The sequence below is a fragment of the Neospora caninum genome, chromosome V (genome assembly GCF_000208865.1).
Source record: "Neospora caninum Liverpool complete genome, chromosome V".
Taxonomy (NCBI): Eukaryota; Apicomplexa; class Conoidasida; order Eucoccidiorida; family Sarcocystidae; genus Neospora; species Neospora caninum.
Genome location: NC_018391.1, coordinates 2,327,024 through 2,350,349, shown reverse-complemented (window position 1 = coordinate 2,350,349; position 23,326 = coordinate 2,327,024). Strand labels below are relative to the sequence as shown.

The following is a 23,326-nucleotide window of genomic DNA, read 5'->3' as shown; positions in this document are numbered from 1 at the left end:
CGCCCTCGTGCTGCCATTACCTCCACGACGTCAGCAGCTTCCAGCGGATCCGTTTTTCTTCGAATCTCCAGTGGCTGACTCCACGTCGATTCCTCACTCTCAACTGCCGGTTTCGAGCTCGTCCGGTGCGCTGCCGCCTGGATTAGCCGGTAACGCGTCGGGACTGGAAGTTCCGGGAGTAGATGCAGGCGACCTGTTTCTTCCGGAGAAAACCGCTAGGAAACTCCGCTCAAAGGATGCGGCGGATTTCCTTGCTTCAAGTCACCCACGCAATTTTCGAGAGTCTGACCACCCACAAGAGTCCGCGCGCGAGAGACCCTCCGCACATACATTGATGGGTGCTCAAGCAAAAGCTTGCAGTTCGGTCTCTCGTGCACCGGCACATGGTCCATTGACGTCTCCAGCCTGTCCTGGTTCCTTTCCGCCTCTCTGTTCACCGTCTTCCTCTCACTGTGGCACGTCTTTCTCAACTGATGCCGCCGTCAGATCCAAAGCAAACACCGGACGGCCTCAACTACAGAGTACACGAGCACTGCAATCCCGAGCAGTGCATCCTACAGCCCCATCCGGTGGACGGTCGCTTGTGGCTCGCCGCCGAAGCTTCTTTGTGGACGGAGGTGTACTTCCAATGCCAGTTGAGGTGGCCTCTTCTTCTGCCGCGAAGAAGCAACACCAAGTCAATTTGACGCACAGCAGTTCAGTCTTTACTCAGGATGACGGAGCAAAACTGCTGAGGCGGAAAAAAACAGAGGCAGTTGGCTCCATTTCAGGCACACTCTCTCTAGGTCACCCTTCCTCAATCACCTTTTCTTCTTCTCGGCGACAGCAGCCTCAGATTGGGGGAGCACAGTCGCCCAAGCACTGCGTGAAAGCTGCTACGTGCTTCAAGGCAACCCCGTGGCCAAACGCCCCCGGGGGCGCCTCACCCGCTGCTCCCGTAGGTACCGTGCCGGTTGGCCGGTTCAGCGTCTCTTCTGTTCCTTCTTCGTTCTTTCCTGGAGGCGGGGCTGCATCGCCAGTGCTGGCGACGCACCACCCCCTGCTTGGCATCCGATCCAAGCAGCGGCAAAGAGGGTCGATGGAGACCAGTGGAAGAACCGCCGCGCCTGGTGTGCTGCCGTCACCCGAGAGTCGCTTTCCTCCCCTCGCCTCTCAGCAGAGGGCGCCTCCCGACTTCCCAGTGTCACTTGTCGGCGAAAACGCACCGTTTGCCCCATTTCAGGCTGCACACTCTGAGGCAGAAAGCCGTAGCCGCCAGCGGGGGCGCGTTCAAGAGACTGGGGGAGCACCAAGGCCAGGTGTGACGGAGGTTCCTGCTCGGCAGAAACCGTCTCACAGCCCCCCGCAAGTGCAGCAAAAAAAGGCAGCAGATAGAACGTTGGGGACCAATGTGGCCGCCGCTCAGCACACGTCTGTCCTGCAAAGAAAACAGCGGCAATTGCCAGCGATGTTCACCTCGGTCCCCGCTCCGGAGTCACGGGGGGCGGGAACGGAGAGTTCTATCGCTGATAAAGGTGACCGCGCCGACTCGCTGCGCGCACTGTACGGGGAACGGCTCAGCAAGAGAGGGACGGGTCTTCATTGCATGGCGATCATTCCAGGGACTCCACGCGTTTGGCAAAATACAGACTCTGAGCGACGCGGAAAAGGTGCGGGCGGCAAGGAAACAGCTACAGGGGACATCCCGTTGTCGGTTCCGGTGGGCCGTCCCCTCGGGCATAAGAGACAGAAAGGATCCAGTATACACAAAGATAATACGGATAAAGCGGAACAGATACTCGATATGACCGCTGCGGATATCACCGTAACGAAAATAAGGGACAGCAATTTACCCAGGCTTCTACCCGTGAAGGAGACCAGACAATAAAAGCGGGAAACTCGTCTACCCCCAGCGATCGTTCTAATGTCCCACTGGAAGCATCTGTGCCACTGTACGACGATCCTGTTTACAAAGACGATCGACCGCCGAACTGGTGGTCAGCGAAGCCTCGTTACTGCGGTCTGGGTGCACACTTCACAGGCGAAGTCATACACCCACCTTCATGCTCGTTGTTTTCACTGCTGAGAAATGCCACTATATCTCTCTTTTTTGGGGGCGCCAGGCAATCAGCGCTTCGCTCCTGGGGGGAGTCGCATGCTCGGAGATGTACCCGTCTGTATTCTATACTGTCTTCTCGCTTACGGAAACATCCTCTCTCTCTCGACGGTTCAGAGGCATCACCTGATCGCGAACGCCCATCGTTTCTGTTTTTTCTAGTTTTTCAAACATCTTTATACTTGTCGACGAACCCGTCAACCACGCGAGAGGGAACTGCACAACTAATGCTGACTGCGGGCTACGGGCATGGACTGTTTGGCGACCTGTCCCTCAGTGGCACGAATTTAGAGGTCACGAGTCGCCTGCGTACAGGGTTCTCTCCTCCCCATCGACTCCATTCTTGGCAGCCACGGGGTCAGCTGTTTGTTGCCGCGACATGGGCATCGATGAAGGGTTGTCTTCTCGTGAGGCAATTCCGGCAACCTTTCCTGTTTCAAGGGTAGTCCAAAGCATCAGGCATTTTGAAGCCTTTTCCGTCTTGATTCCATTTGATTTTGTGTCTCTTCCTGTCGCGAAGAGGCAGGCTGAGGCAGTAGTCAGGCTCTAACCGGAAACGTATTTCTGTCTTGCCAGAGACAGCGAAAGCTTTACGGAGGGAGCAAGACATGTGCACCTTGTAACACAAAAAACCTGCTGCACATTGCATGCCACCGGATTTCCTTTCGTAAAAGACGTGTGTCCGATAGTAGATCTAGCATGAATTGGAGGCTCTCTACTGTAAATCGAAATATCGACGTGCGCACCTTAATGTCCCAGCGCATCACTTCCGTCCGTGATTGTAGTCGTCTGAAATGTGCAAACAGCACTCCTTTTTAAGCGGATATCCTTACGTCGCGATATCATCTCACTGGGGCCGTTTACTCAAGCGAGTCCGTGAGATGGGATTTCCCGCTACAGAAATGCGCTAAAAAAATCGGAGGGATGACTACACAGTTACCAGCGGCGAGGATGCACCGTACAATCGAACGTGCACTGAGAGGAAAAGCCGATTTCTTCGCATGCGAGTCCCGATGAGATCCCCACCAGAATTTTTTATACTCTGCTCCCGAAGTTTCTGGTTGATGCTCCACTCCGGGTCACCTGCAGTCTCTCCAAAAGTGTCTTTTTCTGATGTAGACTTGGGGTGTGCTGACAGTCTCGATTGCGCTGTCATGCATGCGCAGTGCATGCAGTCCCACGCGACGGTGTCCTTGTCTTGCTGTCGTGTTTTATTTCCGTTTCCTTCACTTTCTTTGCCTGGTTCTCATCTTCAGCGATACTCCCCTCCACTTCGTTTCGACCGCGTGACGATGCAAATGCTTTCTCGGCAATTGACCGGGGGTAAGCCAGACGTGCCTGCTACTTTGATCCCCTCCAGTTGACTGCGCCACGAGACGCCCGTGTCTTCCCTTTGCCATGTTGAGCGGCTGCCTTCATCAATTTGGACCCCACATACACGCGTTTCCGTTACTTTTCGCTTTGAAGGAGATGGACTGTCGGACAAGGGTGCCGGGTGTTTCCGATCTTTCACCATGCCGGCAAATTGGAGCATGTTTGCTGTTCCGTTCTCCGTGACCAACTTTTCGCCATCTGAGAAGGGTCTCCATTCACCCGTATGCCAAATGCCACGACGTCGCGCTGTTCGTGTCGCGTTCTCCCTTTTCACAGATACGTCTACTCCATGACTGTCTTTGCTGGCTTTATTTCGTCCGCATCTCCGCTTCCCTTGCTGTCTACTGTCGATACAGCTGGACCGGTCTGGCCTCACGAATCTTTGAAAGCAACGGACTAAGGAGCGATGCTCCGCCTCCCGAATTGCCCAGTTTCTTCCCGTTTCCTCTGTGATTCAGACCACATCTCCTGTGCATGCATATTTGACTGTTACAGCTCCAAAGTTGCTTCTCAGCTCGAACTTGAAGCTCGGTACAAACGAGGCCTGTGCTCACCCATCTACTGTTCATTTACGAATGTACCCGTCAATTTGTATATATATATATACATACCTATAAATATATATATATATATAAATGAGGTACATTCATGGGCACTTGCCCGGAAGGAGGCGTGAGAGCAGCGATGCCTAAAAGCCACGGGCTGTGCGGGCTTCTTCGTCGCTAAGAAGTACCCTCAGCTTTTGTTGTTCCACGTTGGCCACAGTGGTTCCTTCCGCCTGTCACGGAAGATCGCACGAGTGGCTGGAGAGAGCGCTCGGCACTGCCATCATGGCTGGATACGCTTCGTGTTGCGAATTCTTCTCACCATGTGTCACGATCCGCAGGCCGCTCCGGCGCGCGAGCGTGTCTGCGGGCGCATCGCCTCTTGTCTCCAAACAAAAAGCATCGGCGTCTCCTCGTTGGCTTCACCGATCCTCCCTGGCCTGCCTGCATCACACCTCTTTCCCCGCTGTTGACTGCTCTGTCTCTCGATCGAGCCCGTCTTCCTGTCAGGCGCGGGGTTTCTGCAGCCTCCGTTCCGCGCTCCCATCGGGCTGCTCCCAGTTTCTCCACAGCCGACCGAGTGTGTGCCTTTTCCCATCTTCCTTGAGCGACAGAGACTGCCTACGCTCGCTGGCGCGGGGTGAGAAACACTCTGTGGCTTCTCCATGCAGGACATGCAGTCATACACCCTTCGCACAGGAGCCCTCCGCGGGTCTGGTTCGTGCTCCGGGCGAAAACCGTCTCCCTCCGCTCCCGTCAGAAGGTCCACCTTCTCGTGTTTCCTTCTCAGGCGCGCTGAGGCGTCGACTGAGTTCCAGGAAGGTGGCGACTCGTGACGCGGCCGCAGATGGCCTTGCGGAGCGAGGAGAGCACGGCGGCTTGCAGGCAAAATTGTCGACGAAGTGCGCACGACTGCAGTTCCAGATCTGCGCGTTTCCTACTGGACTCGATGCGCCGTACTCGGAAGAGAAACGGCAAGACACTGAGGCCGGGCTGTCTGTTCCTTGCTACGGATTGCCCAACCTTTTCCGCTGGACTTGCCCTGGATCGACGTTCTCAAGACTGCCCGCTGGCGTGGCGAGAGGACGAGGACTGAGAAACACTTCGATCTCGCGATGCATGTCTTCATCGCCTCGATCCCCGCCGACCGATCTGACGAGAAAGCCATCGTCGGCTACGGACGGAAGGACGGAGCGCGTCGGAGGGGTGAAGGGCGACGGTGGAAAGAAGAGCTCCGCCCCGCGAGGTAAACAGCCGCGACACAGCCGGCCGACAGATAACGTAGAGCATACGGATACGCCTAGAGTTTCTTTTCGTGCGTAACCTGTACTCACGATGTGAAGCCGGTGCCGATGCCAGCAGCCGAGTAGAGTCCCCTTTTTGTTTCCGCGTCAAGTGCAACACGGCGAAATGTCCCTGCGGTGAGACCTGCTCTGTGAGCCTAGCGGTTGGGCGTGGACGTCTATTGCGAACCCAACGCCGCTCTTCACTTGTGCCAGTGTCGGGCTCTCTCCATGCGCTCTTTCCGCTGTTTTTTGCCTCTTTAGGCGCCCTGGAACCTCGCGGCGTTTTGGTCCTGAAGACCCCTGCGGGCACGGGAAACGCCGTCACAGGTGCTCGGGCATGTGGCCCGTGGATTTTCAGTAATCAAGTGCTTTCCTGTTCCCTTCGCGATCCGGCGGAGAAGGCTAGCCAAACATGCGGGTCGTCTCAAGGAAGCGCCGCACCCTCCTCGGCTCCTGGGGCTGGAGACGAACCAGGCAGCAGCGCGTCCACAACAGAGACGGCCCTCGTCCGTGTGCAAGACGAAAGAGGTGTTTCCTACGGGGTTGCTTACTATAACCGCCACGCTTTGATTAGTGCCCGCTTTCTCTCCGAGGACGCAGACGAGCTCATAGACCACAACTTCTTTCTCAGCAGGTTTCGTACTGCTCTCCAGAGTCGGATGTCCTTCTCTCGATCTTTTTCCTGGAGCATGCATGGGCACAGTCAACGAGACACGGTGGACGTGTGCCGGAGCGAGTTCCACGGAGGCGACAAGGCGACAGAGGTCCGGGACATGTTTTTCCGCCTGGTGAACGGAGAAGGTGATGGGCTGCCGGGTCTCGTTGTAGACCTCTACGGAGAATATGCATGCATCCAATCCCTCACCAGAGGTGAGTTCTGCGGTTTTGCCTGTCAAGGAAGGAGGAGAATCTGCACTTGATTCAGCATCGCCTGTCTGTCACCGTTTCTAGCGAGCCGTTGCCGACAATCGCTAGCGCTTGAGTCGCACTATGCGCTGATCTCGTGTCCAGCAAAACATCCTCAACACGTACCCCGCACTTGGCGGATGTTCTGAGCCGCAGGGGAGCTGTGCAGTGCCGTTCCCTGCAAGCGGCTCTTCCAAGATGCCTGCTGGTTTGCTCAGGCATGGACAGTCTCATGCCGCTGGCGACCGCCGCGCTACGCAGTCTCCTTAGCCTGGGCGGCATCCTCGTTCGTCGAGACCGACCGGACCGGGCTCTCGAGTTCCCTCATGCCGAAGGTGCCGGAGACACTGACAGGTCGTTTGCAGCCTGGAGATCGGAGCCTGTAGTCGCCGAGGGTAAGCCTTCGACAGTCGCGTTCACCTGAATCAGGGAGTCTCGGCAATCGGGGTGCGACGGGGGTGCGTTCGTTCTTCCGGTGCGGAAGCACACTCTCCAGTGCAGTCAGTTGCCTCACAGCAACACAGCTGCCTTGCCGTGACTGGCCTTTCTCGGCCAGCGATTCCGCCGGACTGAGTGCATGCATAGGGCACAGCGTTGCGCTGCCCTGGACCAGTTCGTGCGGGGAACTGCGGCCGATCGGACACTGCGCGCGAACCGGTCATTTGAGAAACAACAGTGGGCATGTCAGGAGACGGGAAGGAGTCTCTCTTGTTGAGGTATGGCTCTTGTTTCTTTTTGTCTTTCCGTCCCAGGTGTTATCCCTAGTCACGTCGTCCTCGCGGAAAATGGATGCGCGTTTGCTGTTGATCTACGGGCGCAGCCCGAGACAGGCAAGTGTTGGAAGAAACTTCAGCGCGCGCAGTGGAAAATCCCCAGAGACATTGCGCTCAACAAGAAACCCGTGGGGGCTCTGCGCAGGCAGTGCCTGGCATGGTACGGAGCCCCGCCCCGTACGCACTTGGTCTTCCTACGACGATTTCGCTTGCCTAGACCACAACTTCTCTACGGTCTGTGCTTTACTTCAGCAGCTGATGCTTTGCCCCAGAGAAGTGAAATGACCACGGTGAAGACCGTCGGGGGGACTTTCCGAGGCCTGAGCCGAGCCTGTGACCGAGCTGCCGCTCACGCTCTATTCGTTTTGTGGTGTATGTACCGTCTCGGGGTATCGCGTGGGTTTGGCTGCCTCCCCTGCAAAGGAGGACGTGCATATTTCGTCTCCTATGGACCAGTGTCGCTCGCACCCTTTTTTCTGCAGCATTTTGTAGATGGACTGCCTTTGACGATTTCTCAGGGTGGCGCTTCGATCGCAGAGAGTTTCGGCGGCAGGTCGCCCTGCTCAGCGCAGGCAAACGGGTTCTCGACCTCTCTGGACACTCTGCAGGTGCGTCGTCTCTCTTTCAAAGCAGTGAGCTAGGACTGGAGCAATGCGGCGTCAGCAGACTCGGGTTTCGCCGAACTGTTTGTCTCCCCTGCCGCGCTTGTGCTAACTTTCCTAGCTACGACTTGTGTTCCCCACGTCTGCCTTGACTGCTGTGCTGAGAGGAGCAAAACGTCCTCAGGAGGGTGGTCACCTCACGATGCTTGGAGCTTTTCTCTTCCTTGAGTGAACTGCAGCGTGCGGCATCACTTGCGTTCACCTGGGGAAGGCGGATCGTTGCGTTGTTGTGGACAACAATGAACAGTCAGCAATGCTAGCCCTCAAGGGGATGAATCTTAATGGAATCACCAGCGCCAGGCTCGAGGTTCAGCAGGAAGACGTGGATACTTGGCTAAAGAACTACGCATCTCGGCTTGTGAGCGATGGGGGTAAGAAAGGCAGCAGCCGACCGAGCCGTCGACCGTCGGCCTGTCGAATATATTTTATGTCTTTCCTGCTGTCCAGGGCCGTGACGTTTGTAACCGAATGCTCCCGTTGTCTCTAGTCAGAATGCAGCACACCCTATGCCGTTGCACCGAGTCAACTGATCAGGATGCGATGCCCGTTACATTTATATAAATATATATATATATATATATATATACATATATATATATATATACATATACTTATGTCTTTACGACGTATAGGCCATTTTCGTTTCAGCCTCTACGTAGCAACTGGATGGTTGCGTGTTCGACTGTGGTTCGGATCACAGGTGGACTGTGCTGCTGTGGCGCACACGAAGTGACGCATGCATCAGCCTATGTGTATCTTGCGTCGGTCCTCCCACGGTGGCAAATATTTACGTAGAATACTGGTGGAGGCGACATTTCTGGGTCTGCGCGAAAAAAAGGTGTAACTTCACGCTGTAGTGCTGCCGTTTTGATGAGCGCCTATGGTAGTGATAAGCATCGGTCGGTAAAAGAGCGAGGGCCGTAATACCTCTCCTGCATTTTCTCTGTCCCACCGGCAACTGCATGTATCACGAGGTGGAGGGTACTTGGAATCGGACAGATCATCCCGGGAGATCATGAGAGGCAACAGCATCTGCAGCAAGACCTCTCGCGTGTTTTTTTTGCGAGCTCCCGCTGGGAGCGAAGATGCGTTCTGTGTGCATGGTTCGCGCACGCGTTGTGGCCGTGCACCTCAAGATCGCGATGAAATGACTCTTTTACACGAGAAAGCCTAGCGGCATGCCTTCGACAGTTGGGGCACATCGTCACAAGAGGCTCCGCATGAAGTCCCAGCTCGGGAGGAATCGGAAGCCTCCTTTATGAGCTGCCTAATTTATCCACCTGAGCTATACACAAGACAGGCTGTGCTCGAATTCCAACGGAACTCTGCGTGCGGGGCGTTCTCGCCTCTCCGTGCGCAGGCGCGGTGAGGACTTGGCGTTTTGCTGACACTTGTTTTGGCCGTTCGTGATGCTGCAGATCCCTGCTACTTTGACGTTGTCATTCTGGACCTGCCGAACCTCGCGTGGCGCAAGAGCGACGTGCCTGGCGCGAGGGCCTCCCTGCGGCAGCTGGTGGAGACAGTTGCGCGAGTCACGGCGCCAGGCGGCTACCTCGCGATAACAAATTCGAGCCGGCATTATTCTCAGGGCACCTTCCTCGCCGACGCATCTGTTGCATGCGCGAGCGCAGGACGTGATGGTAGGTCGCCGCCTGACGGACGCCACGTGGCAATATATCAGGAGCAAAGCGTGGCAAATGCTGCGCATGTGAACACCTGCTGTTTGGGTATTTGTCGGATGGCAAGCACTGGAAATGGCCAAGTCTTTCTTCGGGTCCTCTGACGAAAACGCTGCAGAGCAAAAGAACCGCGCACCCTCTCGCGCCGCATGCAAAACCCGTCTAGCTGTCGTCTGTGCCAACTGGCGTGTGCGACCGGGGTGTGAGTTACAGCCTCTTCCGTTGGCGCCACACGCAAGTCAGGGGGAGCCTAGCTGCATGCTCGGCCTGGGAAGCCCGTGTATCGTCAAAAGCGTCTCTGTTGCACTGGGCAGAGCGAGTGCCCGCGACACCGCGGCGACTGAACAGTCCTTCACACGTGTAGGTTTTTCGTGTGTCACTTCCTTTGCGGCGTCCTCTCTTCTCTCGACCGCGTCTTCGAGAGCTTGCATTCCTCTCTGTTGCCCCCACACCGGCGCGCTCTCGACTGTGATGTGCCTCTCAGCGGTTTTGTGCGCGGAGGGCGGCGCGGGTTTCGACTTCCCGGTGGACGTCAGACTGCCTCGGTCTCCGGAGCTTCAGTGGACAATTCTGGAGCTGTCCGAGCGGTAGAGGAGTGGAACCCAAGAACGGGGCCGAGTGGCGCGCGCAGCCGACAGGCCTTCAGTGGCTGAGAAACGCGCGGAACTCGGCACCCCTCGGGAACTGGAACCGGATAAATGAAACGTCTATTGCGTCGGAAAGGGACCCTTAACTAGCTTCTTTACGGGGAAGTGGGCGACGCCACACCAGGTGGCAAGCTGCTGTCTGTTTTCGCGTGTAAACAACTGGAACTGAGGCTGCTTCGTTAACGGGGGGGTCGACTGAGCCCCGACATATCTCCGTTCGAAAAAGCTTTGCCTGTGCCTTCTCGGCTGGGAGAAAGGTGCGCGCGATAACTGAAAACCGCCCTGCACAGCAGGCATTTCTTTTTGTAAGGTGGTTGCGCCGATGGACACGCATGGGGGACCGCGCGGAACTCTGGTCCCTGGTCAGAAAGTCAAAAAGATACGCTAAAAACGATAGAACCTCCCTAGTCAACAGTGCACGCAGTCCTGCATGCAATCCTCCCACGGCGGGAAAGCCAACTGAAAACAAACACGAGCTCCCAGACACGCAGACTTCCCTCGCATCTCCCTGGTCCACTACTGTTCAAAGCCGGGTACACGTCGTCAGCTGGGTCTCCCCTGAAAAAGTCAGGAGAGACTGGCATTCCACAGGAACGCTTTCGCCGGTTTTAAAAAAGAGCCACACTGCACGAGAGAAACCGTATTAAAGAACGCCTGGAGAGGGGGAAAAGGCAACGAGGTCCATCACTCAGTTGCGCTACAAAGCCGATCCCCCCAAACACTCCGGGCACAGAGGGGGTTTCCCTGCCACTCCTCTCTCCTGTCCTTGTGAAGCGCGCGCATGCGGCAGCGCTGCCTGCACAATCGATGCGGGGTGGTCAGTCGCCGCAAGCTCCTGCTGGGTGCGCCTCCAGACCTCCCATACTTGGTAGAGAGAACTGGAACATTTCACGCGGAGCAGCGGACGGAAGCGCACAGCTGTTCAGGGAGACTCGAACCCCGACGGGGGCGCCTCGGCGTTTTTCGCGTCCTTTCCGCACCGACACAGAACGAATCCTACGAAACTTCCAGGCAAAAGAGGGCTGCACGGCTCGCCTCTCTTTTTGTGTGTATACGAGGATGCGGCCCACCCCAGAAAAAGATGCTGTAGAGGCGGCCTCCGCCCGGGAATGATAAACATACAAATGTGCTCGCCCGTAGAAAAAGTCGGCTGGACGTTCCAGAGTTGGCTGGTGTGTCCGAAAAACGACACAACGCCTGCGCAGGAGGAAAAGGCCGTCACAGTTCTGGGCCCGAGTAAAGAAAAGTGTTTCCCCGACCTATCAGGCAGGCAGCACCGGCTCCTTCAGGAAACGCGCTGATGCAGAGCACACAAAAAATGTCCTTGCAAGGGTTGTTTAAGAGCCGGCGCGAGGATAAGAAGATTGTACGTCGAAGACGCACGCAGCACACGCCAATCTCCCAGGACTCCCACACAGCCCATTCCGCCGCACGTGTAGAGTGGATGGCCGCGCGGCGTAGCCCAGTTTGAGATTGACAGAAAGGCCGAGACGGAAAAACCGAACCGTGGAAATCTCTGGTGCCTCTCTGAGACAGTCGCCGCTTTCAAACAGCGCAACACTAAAAGCCCCGCAGATCCCCTCTTCTTGGAGGCGATCACAGGGACAAGCGCAGGCCTCTCCTTCGTCGCAGAGCACGTCGTTCTACCTGTAAAAAAACTGCGACTCGTTTTATCCATACAATGGGGAAACGAAAGTCACCTTCAACACTTTCCAGCTCGGCGTCCTTCTCAAAGACGCTTCCACATGATACGTGCGCGGCGCCAGCGCGGCACCGGTCCGCCTTCCCCTCTGTCATGGCCCCCTGGTGTCCATCGGCCGCCGGGAGTTTCGGGCAGTCGGTAGAAGCTGAAAGGGGCTGCACACGGAAACACCTCTTTTCTCTGTGGAGTGAACTAGTCACTAATCCGCAGGCCTCACAGAGAAAACCCTAAGGAACCGGTCGCCAGCAAGGGCCGCTCCACAAAGCCACCACCTTTTTCCTGTGCCGTGTGTGTGTGTGTGTGCCTTCTCTCCCGCCCCGCGCTACAGCCTGTTTCGCCTCTTTCTCTCCTCCGACTTCACGACACCTGCATCTGTATTTCTGCTTGCCTGTTTCTGCCCCCATTGCTGCAGCTAGGAACCTCCCAAGCCTCTGTCTCCTCGTCTTCCCGTCCCAGCCGTCCCCCCTCTTTACCCCTGCAGCGGGTCGCGGGGCGGAGCGCGGTTCAGCCTCGCTGCATCTCTTCTCGGTTGTCGAGCAGGCGCGCCGACATCGCCACCTCGGAGTTCACGGTCGGGCGCTGCGGGGCGGCAGCAGCGCCGCGGACTGCCGAGGACCCTCCGGCGAGATATCTGAAAACGTTCAGCCCCCCAGACGACAGCACACTCGAGGACTCCGTTTCCGACCGTCCGGATACGCCTGTCACCGCAGTCGTCAGAGAAACCGCGTGCTTGTAGAACCGGAGTTGCCGGCAAGTCCAAAAAAGCAGGATTCCGAGGACGAGCAGCGCACAGCACGTTAAGAGAAAGAGGGCGGCGAGGGGTCGGGAGTAGGCCAGGGCAATGGCGGCAGACTCGAGCCCCGACCCGGGGCCGCTGAGCACCAGCATCGGAGACTCGCCTGCCGTCTTGAGAGAAATGCAGAGGGAATCGCCGGAGGCGGAGCAGCCCGTGAGCACTTGGACAGCTCCGTCGCCCCCGACGATGGCCAGAGCCGAGGGAGGAGCCGAGCGAGGCTGGTGCACGAGAGGCTGCGGCAGCGAGTCGCTGAGAGTTTCCAGCAACAACGCCAATCGGGCGCCTGCAAGCGCGATCTGCTTCCCACACAGCTTCTTGCTCTTCTCGACGTACTCCGGGCTCGGGTGGTACGGCAGAGACGCGGCGGAGAAAGAGGACCAGTCAAACTCTGAGAGAGACCCAACGACAGGATTTGAGGGACAGACGCCCGACTGCAACCGCCGACCCGGAAACAACATGTGGACACGGTGAAAGGAGCCCTCAAAACGACCTGGCCAGCCCCGCTGCGACTGCATCGCTCGGACACCCTCGCAGCAGCATTACCGCACAGAGGCAGGAGCTGGAAACGCGCAGAGTTTCGCACAGAGATATCCCAGAGCCACCGTCCTCGGCGCGCGAAAAGGGTATGCAGGCATTTCTACATACATATTCATCCATATACGCGTTTAGGTTTCTGTGATGTTTAAATGCGGGCGTGAGTGGGGCGGGGCGTTCCAAAGGCACCACCTGTATGCGTCTACATACAGACACACCACCACGGATTTTCCGAGGAGCGCCAGGGCGTTCTGACCCACCTGAGAAAACATGGCTTCTCGCCAGCATCGAGCTTTCGTAGCTGATGCCGTAGAAGTCTGTGAAGGTCCGCCTGGCGTGGTCATCGACAGGGTACAGACGCACCAGACGCTGAGCCTGTGGGGGCGAGAAGACAACGGGAGAGAGTCGCTCCGATCAGGTCCGCGTGCATTCAGAGTCGCGCAGTGCGACATCAGATGCGATTTTCTGGACTCGAGAAGCAAAGATACCCGGACCCAGCGAAGGAAGAGTACGCATACCGCATTTGACGATTGGCGTCAGCTCGAGAGAGGCTCTTGGTCCACCCCATCTTCAAGCCCTGTGGCAGCCGCCGTGCGCCTCTTACCTCCTTCTTTAGCGCGTCCAAGTCGATTTCATAGAAGAGCGTGTTGTACTGGCCAAACGCGCCGTCCCAATGACTGTGCAAAGATTCCTGATGCGAAGGAGGTAAACTTCCCGCCACCTCGATTCCCGGGTGCGCATTGGCTTCCACCGCCCCCTTTCCGTCCTTTCCAGACTCCGGGAGCACCACAGAAATCTGTCAAAAACAGAAACGTACGGAAGGAAAGCGACTGTCCGTCTCACTCTTGTTTCCTGGTTGTGGCTGCTCTGGACCCTTGGCTTCCCTTTCTTCTCCTTGTCCTTTCAGAGCACTGTGTATTTACTCGTCAAAGTGTGAATGCTCTGCCTCTCGCCTCCCTACGAACTCCCCATTTCCCCTACGACCGCCTCTGTAGTGCTCGTGCGCAGCAAGCGCCTCTTAACAAAAATACTCGTCGCTCTCTCGGCCTGCTGGACCTCCGCGGGGGCAGAGGCTCTGGAACGATCAAGAGAAAAAAAATTTCAAACAACAACGCGCGGCGCGTCATCGACCTCTGGAATACCTCCTCGTCTGCGACTTCCCTTTTGGCAAGCTTTTCTCTACTCCTGTGAGGACTGTCCACGGCGTCACCCGTCCCCCCCTTCGAGCCTCACATTGTTTCCGCCGGAGTCGCCTTTGGGGAACGCCTTGGAGTACGTCTCCGTCGCATGCAACGGCTGGTGGACGTCTCCGTAGATGTGCAGAAGCAAACGCAGGTGAAGATTGAGAGACAGCCGGCTGCAGACGACAGACGTCTCAGGGACACTGTATCCTGTTTTCTTCCCGGCGTCGCGGCGCACGCCGTCGCGTTCTGCGGTTCTTGCCTCATAACTGGACGCGCTGGACCAGTCGGAAGAGGCGCTGGAGTCAGTCACGGACGAAGAGGCCGCGCCAACGTGAGACACCTGTGCGTCGACGGGGATCCTTTTCCACGACAGTAAGGACGCGAGTCTCTCGCTCGACACCCGAAGAAAAGGAAAGAAAGAAGACGACAGAGAAGAGGGGAAAATGTCGGTAGGAAGAGCCGAGGGTGTGGAATTCGTTTCTCCCTGTCCTCGCGACTCCGAAACGCCACCGTCTTTCGCGTCTCCCGCACGCGCGGCAGAGCCGCTGGAGTTCGCCACGGCGCGCGAGCCGCCCGTGCAGTTTCGCAGCGACTCGTAGGTTTTCTTCAAGATCCAGGAGCTGCCTGAAACAGAAAAAAACAGAAGAAAGAGACATTCATATTTGCGTGCATACATTGAATGCATCTGATCTTGGAAACAACTCAACAGAAAGGGCTGGAGTCCAATGCCTCTATGCGAACCACGACGCGCTTTCAGCTTTAAGCGCACACCGATTCGGATTCAGTGTGTGCAAATAGGGCTTCCGTGTATGCATCTAATTACGTACATACGTAGGCATCGAATGCATGCCTAGCAATGCCATGCATGCAAGCTCTGCAATTCTGTGCCCGCGCGTGCTACCGGTTTCCCTCACCGAGTAACTCACCTGTTTGAGGGTACGGCTTGGCCTCATAGACCGGATCCAAAGTCAGGTTCTGGGGATTGAACACGTGACTGGTGTAGTGCCAAGGCTTGAAGACCTGAAAGCACACGGAAGAGGACAACACCCGCATCGACCTCCCAAAAGCACAGACACCCCAGCGCCTGTGGAGGTTCACTCTCTCCGGCCCCGGGGTTGTTACAGGCTCCCAGAATCAGTTGTGCGTCTACAGATACATACAGATATGTATATATATGTGCATAGTTATGTGTATATTTATGTGGATGTATGATGTATGCAGTGGTTGCGAGTCCTGCGTCGGGTGCGCTCTGAATCCATGGAAGGAGAAAGATGTGAGAAAGGACAGCGTACGCGGATGTCATCAAGGCCGAGAAAGCCTCGGCAGTAGCGCCCCGGCATCGAGCAGGCGACATGGTCCAACCAGACCGCCGCGGTTTCCAGGGTGGAAGTGGCTGAGACAGGGGACAAACCTCAGACCCGCAGAAGAGCATTTTCCAGGCGGCATCCTGGCATTTGAACGCGCAGTCTACCTAGTGGGGAACAGCTGCAGAGAGGGAAACGATATGTTCTTGGGTCACACTCCAGGCGTGGTGACATTCATTCGAGTTATACGAGTCGGATGCTTCATACAGACAGGCGGAAAACGGCGGCCGGATAAAGTGCCACGCGTCTAAAACACACAGGAGACAAGCTTTTCGAGATTTGACAAAACACTGCCGAAGATCACCGGGAAACCCCAACCTGGCGCGGGGTTGCCGCCGTTTCCATGCAGAACGGAAAACGAGAACGGCGGAGGGCGTAGCCGCCAAGGGAGACCACTCGTGAACACACGAACTCTGCTCCTGTGAGAATTGCTTCACGCGTCTCCCGGCCTCCTCGATGAAGCACAAGAGTGTGATCTGAACTTCGTCGCGGTTGGAAGAGCTCCGATCCCGTTGCAAGTGGCTGAACGCATTCAGACAGGAGAGCGGCCTCAGCACAAGAGTGAGGACCGCGCAAGTCCGTGCATGCGACAACGCGCCTTACTGGGGTACTGCGAGCTCCAATCAGAGAGAATGAACTCGATCTTCTCCACAATCTCCGGCTTCAGATATTCCCTCGCCACTGCAACGACGAGCATGTGTCCCTGTATCCGGCATAAGAGAGAGAAAGAGAGAAATGCAGAAAAGGTACGCGCGCCGGTTTCTGGGAAATTCTAAATGCCTAGAATGGTACGCGGAGACTTCCTCGCGAGGCACACTGGCGCAGGACGACGGAGGAGTGACAGGCAGATTGGCGGACTCGCGTCGGGTAGCAGCTGGATAAGAGCATCTGACACAAGACTCGGGTCCACGGGGGGCAAGTCGACGACGGGAGCACGGCTATCCAGCAGGTGAAAGGAGGTGGAGACCGCAAGAATCGACGCAGAAGGCTAGGCTATCCCATATAATACGGAACGGCCAGAACGTGCGTGAAGAGTGCTGACCTCGTCGTGCCAGGCCTTGACGCCGTTTTCTCTTCCCCAAAACGATCCCACCAAGAGCAGAAGCCCCCAGTGGACGAACGGCTGCCTCATGGTGCCGTCTTGAACTCCGCCGGCAGAGAAGGCAGCGAAGCTGGTCGAAAAAACGCGACCGCTGACGGCTTTGATTGAAAAACAAAGCCGAGTGTATGCTCGTCTGGGGCGGCCGAGCAACTGCTACACAATCCCGGCAGGCACCGCCCACGAAACGGAGTAGACGACTCAAGGTGAATTGACAGGACGGTCGCCCCCCTAAAGAAGCAGAGGAGAATGGACTGGCAGCGCCCGTGCTCAGTTGCTCACAGGATGCAAAAAGTGGAGAAATTTAGCGGAAGAAAGCATCTGAGGACAAGAAGAGGATCGGGACCAACTCGCAGGCAGTGAACGGTAGCGCAAGGAACACACGGAGCGCACTCGACTGTGTAGCGAAAAAAAAAAGGAATAGGTCATCCAGAAGAAGAGACACCAATGGTTCGTAGCGACTTCCTGCGTCTTCCAGTTTGGTTTCGGTCCACGGACACTTGCACGAAACGAGAAACCCGTCTGCTTTCCGAGAAGCTCTGGATTGCCAGCAGTTTTTCTCCTCGGCCAGCTCTCGCAGCAGCAGACCGATTGAGGTGAGAATCGTCGATCGCGGGAGCACGCGAAAAAGGATAGACACACGCGGCAAGCTCGTCCGTTCTTCACTGAGGGCCAAACCGGCGAAGAGGCCCAACTTGGAAGAAAAAATGGAAAGAACTCCAGTGAATCCTGGACTCCAGTCAAGTCCCCAGGTCGAGCGCGAGACAGGTCTGCCGCCCTGTGCGAGGAGTGTCTGAACCGCACGAGACGAGCAACGGCCGACTCAAGACTTCTCTCTCAGCACAAGCACGGACCTCCCAGACTTGCAGTCAGCACATGGCAAGAAAGATTTCTTCGAGACTCACTGATCCAAGCAGATTGAGTGGAAGACGAGAAAATGCACACAGAGAAAGCAGCTTGCTCTCTTGCGAAGAGTGGCAAAAGAAGCGAATTCCTGCAGGAGCAGCCCGACGGGCATGAAGGCAGCGTCGGCCACCTGGCACCGTGGCACCAGCTCTGAAGCAGCGGGGATCCGTCTGCTTTTCTACATGCAGGCATGTGGTGTAGGTGCCCTCTTTTCTTGTTTGCTTGGTCAAACTTGAGAACAGATGTGTTGACGTTCTTCTCTCGGCTCAAAAAGTTTCGTCTTCCCTTCCGTTCCTCTTGATGCTGTGCCTATAGTACCAGGTCTTCCCTGTTCAAGAAACCCTAGGTTGTGCAATTCACCGGTCGCGGCACGCGGAACGGCCGCCTGGTGTCTGCGTGGAAACAGGGCGAGTTCCGAGGAGACTACTCGCAAAATTCACACCCGTCACCTAGTACGTTTCAAGAGGGGACAAACGGCGCGTGCTTCTGGCAGGAGAAAGGGGGCACAGGCATGGCAACAACGCAGAGCATCTTTTCCTTCGGATCCGTGTGCGAGGGATCCTGCTGACTTCGACACCACTGCTGTCAGCGTCGCTGTCGCTGTTTCTTGATCTTTTCTCCCGTTTCCAAGCAGGCCCTTGTCAATGCCTCTTTCGATGCTGCTTTCTGTGTTTTCTGCTGCAGACCCCAGAATCTTTTGTTTCGAACCAGCTTGAAGAGTCGCGAAGAACGCTGGAGGGCTACAACGAAGCAGCACGCGTCGGGGAGTCGATGGGCAAAAGCCGGCTGTCCATCCACCGCAGCTTTGGGGCACTTGAGAAAGCCACGTATACTGGTTTCTCCCTGTCTAGGGGTGGCGTCAGATGAGAGGAATAACGGGGAGAAGTCCCAAGTTTATCGGCTGGTTGTTTTGCCAACCGCGAAACCGCAGACGCTTGTCGTTCCAACGGCCTCCCCTCAGGACCGTCCAGGGAACCCTTCTGGTTTTCTCCCCGCGGTGTCGCGACGGGGTAGCCAATTCGTTTCGAATCTGACTGTTGTGTTCGTCCTTCCAGAGAAGCAGATGGGGAATAACAACAGCCGCGGGGGCGGGCGTCCGGGTCACGCTCCAGGAGGCGCGAGTGGCGCGTCGAATTTCGTTTCTTCCCACCGGTTAGCATCACCAGCTTCTTCCGCGACAAATCCCCATAGCAATGCGACTCCCAGTGAGTCCCCTATTCGGGGCCACTGCTATGCGTGCGATGCCAGGGGACCGGCTACACTTGACTCGGCGTCCGGCGACCTCCGGTGTGACAGTTGCGGCGCCGTGGGTTTTGTTGAACGTCTTGCAGACGGTTCAGTCTCAGGTTCTTCAGCCCCTCCCTCGTCTTCATCAGGAGTTCCGTCGGGACCAACTGTGTCTGTAGCCACTGCCCCGGCGGCCGTGGTCGAGAATGCATTCGGCATTCCGGTGGCAGATCTGATGGCTCAACTTATTGGGGGTTTGGCGGAGCTCCAGTCCGATGATCCCGGCATGTTTTTCTACGGTGACGGAGAATTCGAACATGCGGCAGGCGGCAGGCCTTCGTCGACTCGCTCTTCTCGGCAAGGAGGCTCGCTGTGTCCACGCGTCGTCTTCGGCTCTGAGCAAGAAAGGCAACAACAAGAAGATGCTCGGCGAATGATGCAGGCTGTCTTCGGGACGACTGACGGGCCAAGGGCCTTCGGGGGAGGAGTTAGCGACAACGGCGCGGCGCAGAATGCCGTCGCAGGCCAAGCCCCGTTCATTCAAATCGGAAACCTCGTTATGCAAGTGTTGAACCAGGCCCTTTCGGGCGGCGCAGGATTCGGCGTTGGCGAGGAAGCGATGGACCAGATCCTTACGATGATCATGCAGAACGACGTTAACCGATATGGATCGCCGCCTGCTGCCGCGTCCGTCATCCGCAGCCTGAGAGAAGAAACTCTGACAGAAGAACAAGCGAGTAAGTTGGCGTGTGCCTAGAGCGAGCCAGAGAGAAAAAGGCAGCTGCGTAGGTTTCTGCTCTTCCCCTCGTCAAATTCATGGGGCGACAAAGATTCTGCGACGCAGGAGCCAACCTGGGTGCCGACAGATGTCCGCCGAGGGAGAACCGTGCTGTAACACGCATTCGCATTCTCGGGCGTTCCCCGTTTCGATCTTCCGCGTGGAAATTGCTGGGTGAAGGTTCGCGCCTCGCCCTCCATTCCCACGTTCACCAGTTCTCCTCGTTTCCGGCGTTGTCCTTCAGGAGAAGCCGGACCGTGTGCAATTTGTCAAGAAGACTACCGGCGAGAAGACGTCGTACACAGACTGACGGATGACTCCTCGCAGTGCTCCCATATCTTCCACCGTCAGTGCATCATCCCTTGGCTCGAACAGGTGAGGCAGGGAAAGAAGAGAAGAACGGTCGGGTGCGCTTCTCGGTAGGCGTCAAACGTGAACCGTCCTCCACCACACACAGGCGTGTTCGAAGCAGACGATGCAGGCTTCTACCGGCACAGATGCACACAGGCACAGCGCCGCCGGTCTGGCTGTTCTCTCGATTCAGTTACGGAAGCGGTGGCACGGCACAGCGTGGAGTCCTGTTGCGCCGCGGTGTATCGTCCTCTCTTTTGCTGCCCCGTGGCCTGTCTGCTTCCGTGCAAGGATCAATTGGGTTCATCTGTGCGTCTACGTTGATACGCGGTTATATATTTACACGCTAACTCCCGGCTAAACTTCCCCCCCCCCCAACCCCCCCTCTCCTCCACAAGTTTATATCTGCATCTGTCGAAGCAGTGTGGATAATGATCCCCGTTACGTTCTCGTTTCCCGTGCCTTTCTTCAGCACAATTCCTGTCCAGTGTGTCGGTTTGAACTGCCGACCGACGACGCCGCATACAATCAACGACGCGCTGAGCTCCGGAACCGAGTTCGAAGCACTCTGTCATCTGTCGCGGCTGCGGCAACGAATCCGTCCTCTTCCTCACCAGCCCCAGGTCCGACTGAGCCAGCTGGGGGGGAGGGCGAAACGGTTGATCAAGAAGCGGAAGGGCGCCGTGCTTCCGCGTCTTCTTCGCGACCGGATCAAGAGGCGACGGAGGGAGAGAGGGGACGCGACGGAGAACTCCAAGCTTCAGAGGTGACCGAAAAGGATGAAGAACCGCCGTCCGTGTCGGCTTCTGCTCCCACGTCCTCTGCTACGGCGACAGCTCCGTCCTCTTCTTCCTCTTCTTCCTCTCCGAGATCGGCCGCCTACTCTTGGGTAGCGGGTGGCTCCTCGTCTTCGTCGTCTTCCTCTCCCGCTGGTGCATCGTCTTCCTCCTCTGCGTCTGCGAACGCGCACTCTGGGGGGCGTTCTTCCGCCGAGGCGTCTTCTGGATTTCCTTCGTCTCAGCCTTTTCAAGCGTTCAGTTTCTCGACTTCGCAGCCCTCGTCCTCGTCTGGCCCGCGGCACGTCTTCCCTTCGTCTCCTCCCTTTTTCGGGGTGAGAGGCGGCTTCGGCCTCATTCCCGGCGTGGTCCACTCTGCTCAGTTCCCCGCGCAATTCTTCCCGGCGGCGCCTGGCTCGGCAGCAGGCGCCTCTGCGTTCGGCTCAGCCGCCTCCGGGCCACCGGGCGGTCCCGGAGGACAAGTCTTCGAGGCGACCGTCGGTTTCGACGATCCTGAGGCTGCTCAGCAGCAGGTCCAGGCTATGATGCAGCAGATCTTCACGGGGCTCGCGGGAGGCCCTCTTGGGCCCCAGCGGGAACAGGACGAGGGACGAAGCGCACAGCCGCGACGAACCGACAGCGGCGGGGACGGCTGTCGACAACAGTGAGACGCCTCTGGTCCCGCGTCCGCGGCTCTTGGAATTCTCGGATCTGAAGAGCGTGCAACACAAAGGGAAAGTCTCTCCGTGCAGGCGTGGCGGCATTGGCCGCGCGCGAACAGGAACACAGAACCTAATGGTACTAGCACGGCAGGTGCGTCGGTCGGAGCTGATGGCAGGGGAGATCTGCACTGCGGGTTCTCAAAGTTGGAGAAGAACGTTGGCGCGAGAAGAATCACGCGTTTTCCTGACCAAACGCGGGTTGTGGCGTCGTTCCGAGTCCTCGCACATAGCGGCTCGATAGACGCCGGAAGCTAGCCAGTCCGAACTAGACAAGAGGTCTTCAAGACCAACAGGGATGCGCTTCGCAGGTCGATCTCTGCGTGCCCGTGGCGCCACATAAAGGATGAGCTGGAAACTCAGCGGCAAGAGAGACAAGACTTGGCTGTGGAAGGAGAGAGATAAAAGGTAGAGGTGAGAAGGCGAGAAGGCGCCTGGGCCTGCTGTGTGTCGCGAGCGGCTAGATTCGGCGGGGAGTCGGCGCATGCCGTGGTCCAAGCTTGGCGTGTGTGTTTCTCGTCCAGCGACGAAGTGCGCGTTCCGCTCGCCTACCTGCTGACAGTGAGAAAAAGAAGGGCGCAGCGTCAGAGAATTCCGGTCGCCAGGCTGCGTGCGTTCTGCCGGTTTCGTGGGGTCTGCACGGCGGCCGCAAGGGAATTTCGATGACGTACTCCCGTTTTCTCGGGCGCGCTTTTTCTGGGAGGATGCCACGTGAATGTGGAGCAGCGGCAGAGCGCGGGAATGCTGAGAAGGGAAAGAGGTTCTGGGGGGAAGTGGACGAAGCGGAAATTTGGGTGGTAGCGCACCGCGCCTCTCTCATGCAGTGGGTTGTGTGGGGCACCTGCGTTTTGAAGTTACGCGCGGGAGAAGGGAGAGGAAAACTGGACAGCGCTGCAGATTTCGAGAAGAGAACGGCGTTTTAAACGGGGGTGATAATCTCTGTTCAGGTCAATGCTTGCGCTGTTTCTCTTTTCCTTGTTCTTCCGCCTGCAGACTGAGCGTACCAGTCGCCAGCCGGCTCGTTTGTTTTCTTCAGGGTCTGTCAGTGTAGATGGCATTGTCTTTTGACTCGTGCATGTTAGCACCTTTTCCGATCACTCGCCCTTTCGTTGGCTGTGTTTTGAGGCGACTGAGATCTCTTGGACCCCTTGTTGCCTCGCTGTTTTGACCTGCAACCGAACTTGAGCACTCCAGAGCTCTACATATATGCCGACTGGCGTCGGGTCAGATGGAAGGTTGCCTCGGCGCTGCTCTGCTTTTCACCGCGACTCTCACATTTCTCACTTCTACACCCAGCTCGTACACACTGCTGCCCCAGAGAGGGGCGGAGTAAACCCACAGGGACAAGCATCGTGAGGTTGTGTTTGTGCCGAGCGTCACGACAGCGTTCCGCTGCAAGGAGGAAGAATTCTAAAGTCGGGGTTTCTCCGTTCTCACTGGGCCTGTCCATAGTGCGGCTTTTGAGCGAAGAGTCGGTAACACCACCACGAGTGCCTCTGAGGTAATTTATACGTAGACGAAAGCAACGCGTGGCCACGATAGTGCTGGCGTTTTTCACCGGGGCGCTCCCCCCTCCTGATGTTTTTGCTTCCTTGTTTCCCCTATACAGTTTTGTTCAAAGCAGTTTCGTGGGCACAGTCATTCCTTCGGATTTGAGCCAGAGACGAGTCGGCTGAGTGGTGTCGGATTTCAGGCCCGAAGAGGGTCACGACCCTGCTTGGTGGCCTCGGCGCGGTAATCCAGTTAACTTTTTTGGCGGGGGCCTCGGTGTCTGGTGCAACTCTGAGTTCGTTTAGTGAAGCGGTCTCGACAGCATTGATAGAAAAGCAAGTGCACTCCTCTGACGGTTGTGCTTCACTTGAAGTTGACGGTATTTTAGAAACCACAGCAGTTTGCAGAGAATCGCAACAAAAAAGCCCGAGG

General features: G+C 57.0%; 3 protein-coding genes across 3 annotated transcripts; 2 read left to right on the top strand and 1 right to left on the bottom strand.

Moving 5' to 3' along the window:
- Window positions 1-5,133: 5,133 nt before the first annotated feature.
- Window positions 5,134-9,911, top strand: NCLIV_015020 (Ribosomal RNA large subunit methyltransferase I, related; the record flags this gene model as incomplete). The annotated part of the gene is made up of 8 exons (XM_003881691.1): window positions 5,134-5,260; window positions 5,562-6,170; window positions 6,425-6,601; window positions 6,959-7,156; window positions 7,498-7,587; window positions 7,821-8,012; window positions 9,060-9,281; window positions 9,805-9,911. The coding sequence occupies 8 exons, from the start codon at window positions 5,134-5,136 to the stop codon at window positions 9,909-9,911; spliced, it is 1,722 nt and encodes a 573-aa protein (XP_003881740.1).
- Window positions 9,912-12,173: 2,262 nt separating this feature from the next.
- Window positions 12,174-16,679, bottom strand: NCLIV_015010 (conserved hypothetical protein; the record flags this gene model as incomplete). The annotated part of the gene is made up of 8 exons (XM_003881690.1): window positions 12,174-12,853; window positions 13,260-13,374; window positions 13,604-13,795; window positions 14,233-14,807; window positions 15,110-15,203; window positions 15,476-15,576; window positions 16,151-16,250; window positions 16,590-16,679. 8 exons carry the CDS (start codon window positions 16,677-16,679, stop codon window positions 12,174-12,176), a joined length of 1,947 nt encoding a protein of 648 aa, XP_003881739.1.
- A 1,936-nt stretch (window positions 16,680-18,615) lies between these two features.
- NCLIV_015000 (Os05g0488800 protein, related) lies at window positions 18,616-21,352 on the top strand (the record flags this gene model as incomplete). The annotated part of the gene is made up of 3 exons (XM_003881689.1): window positions 18,616-19,516; window positions 19,802-19,932; window positions 20,381-21,352. The coding sequence occupies 3 exons, from the start codon at window positions 18,616-18,618 to the stop codon at window positions 21,350-21,352; spliced, it is 2,004 nt and encodes a 667-aa protein (XP_003881738.1).
- Window positions 21,353-23,326: the final 1,974 nt, after the last annotated feature.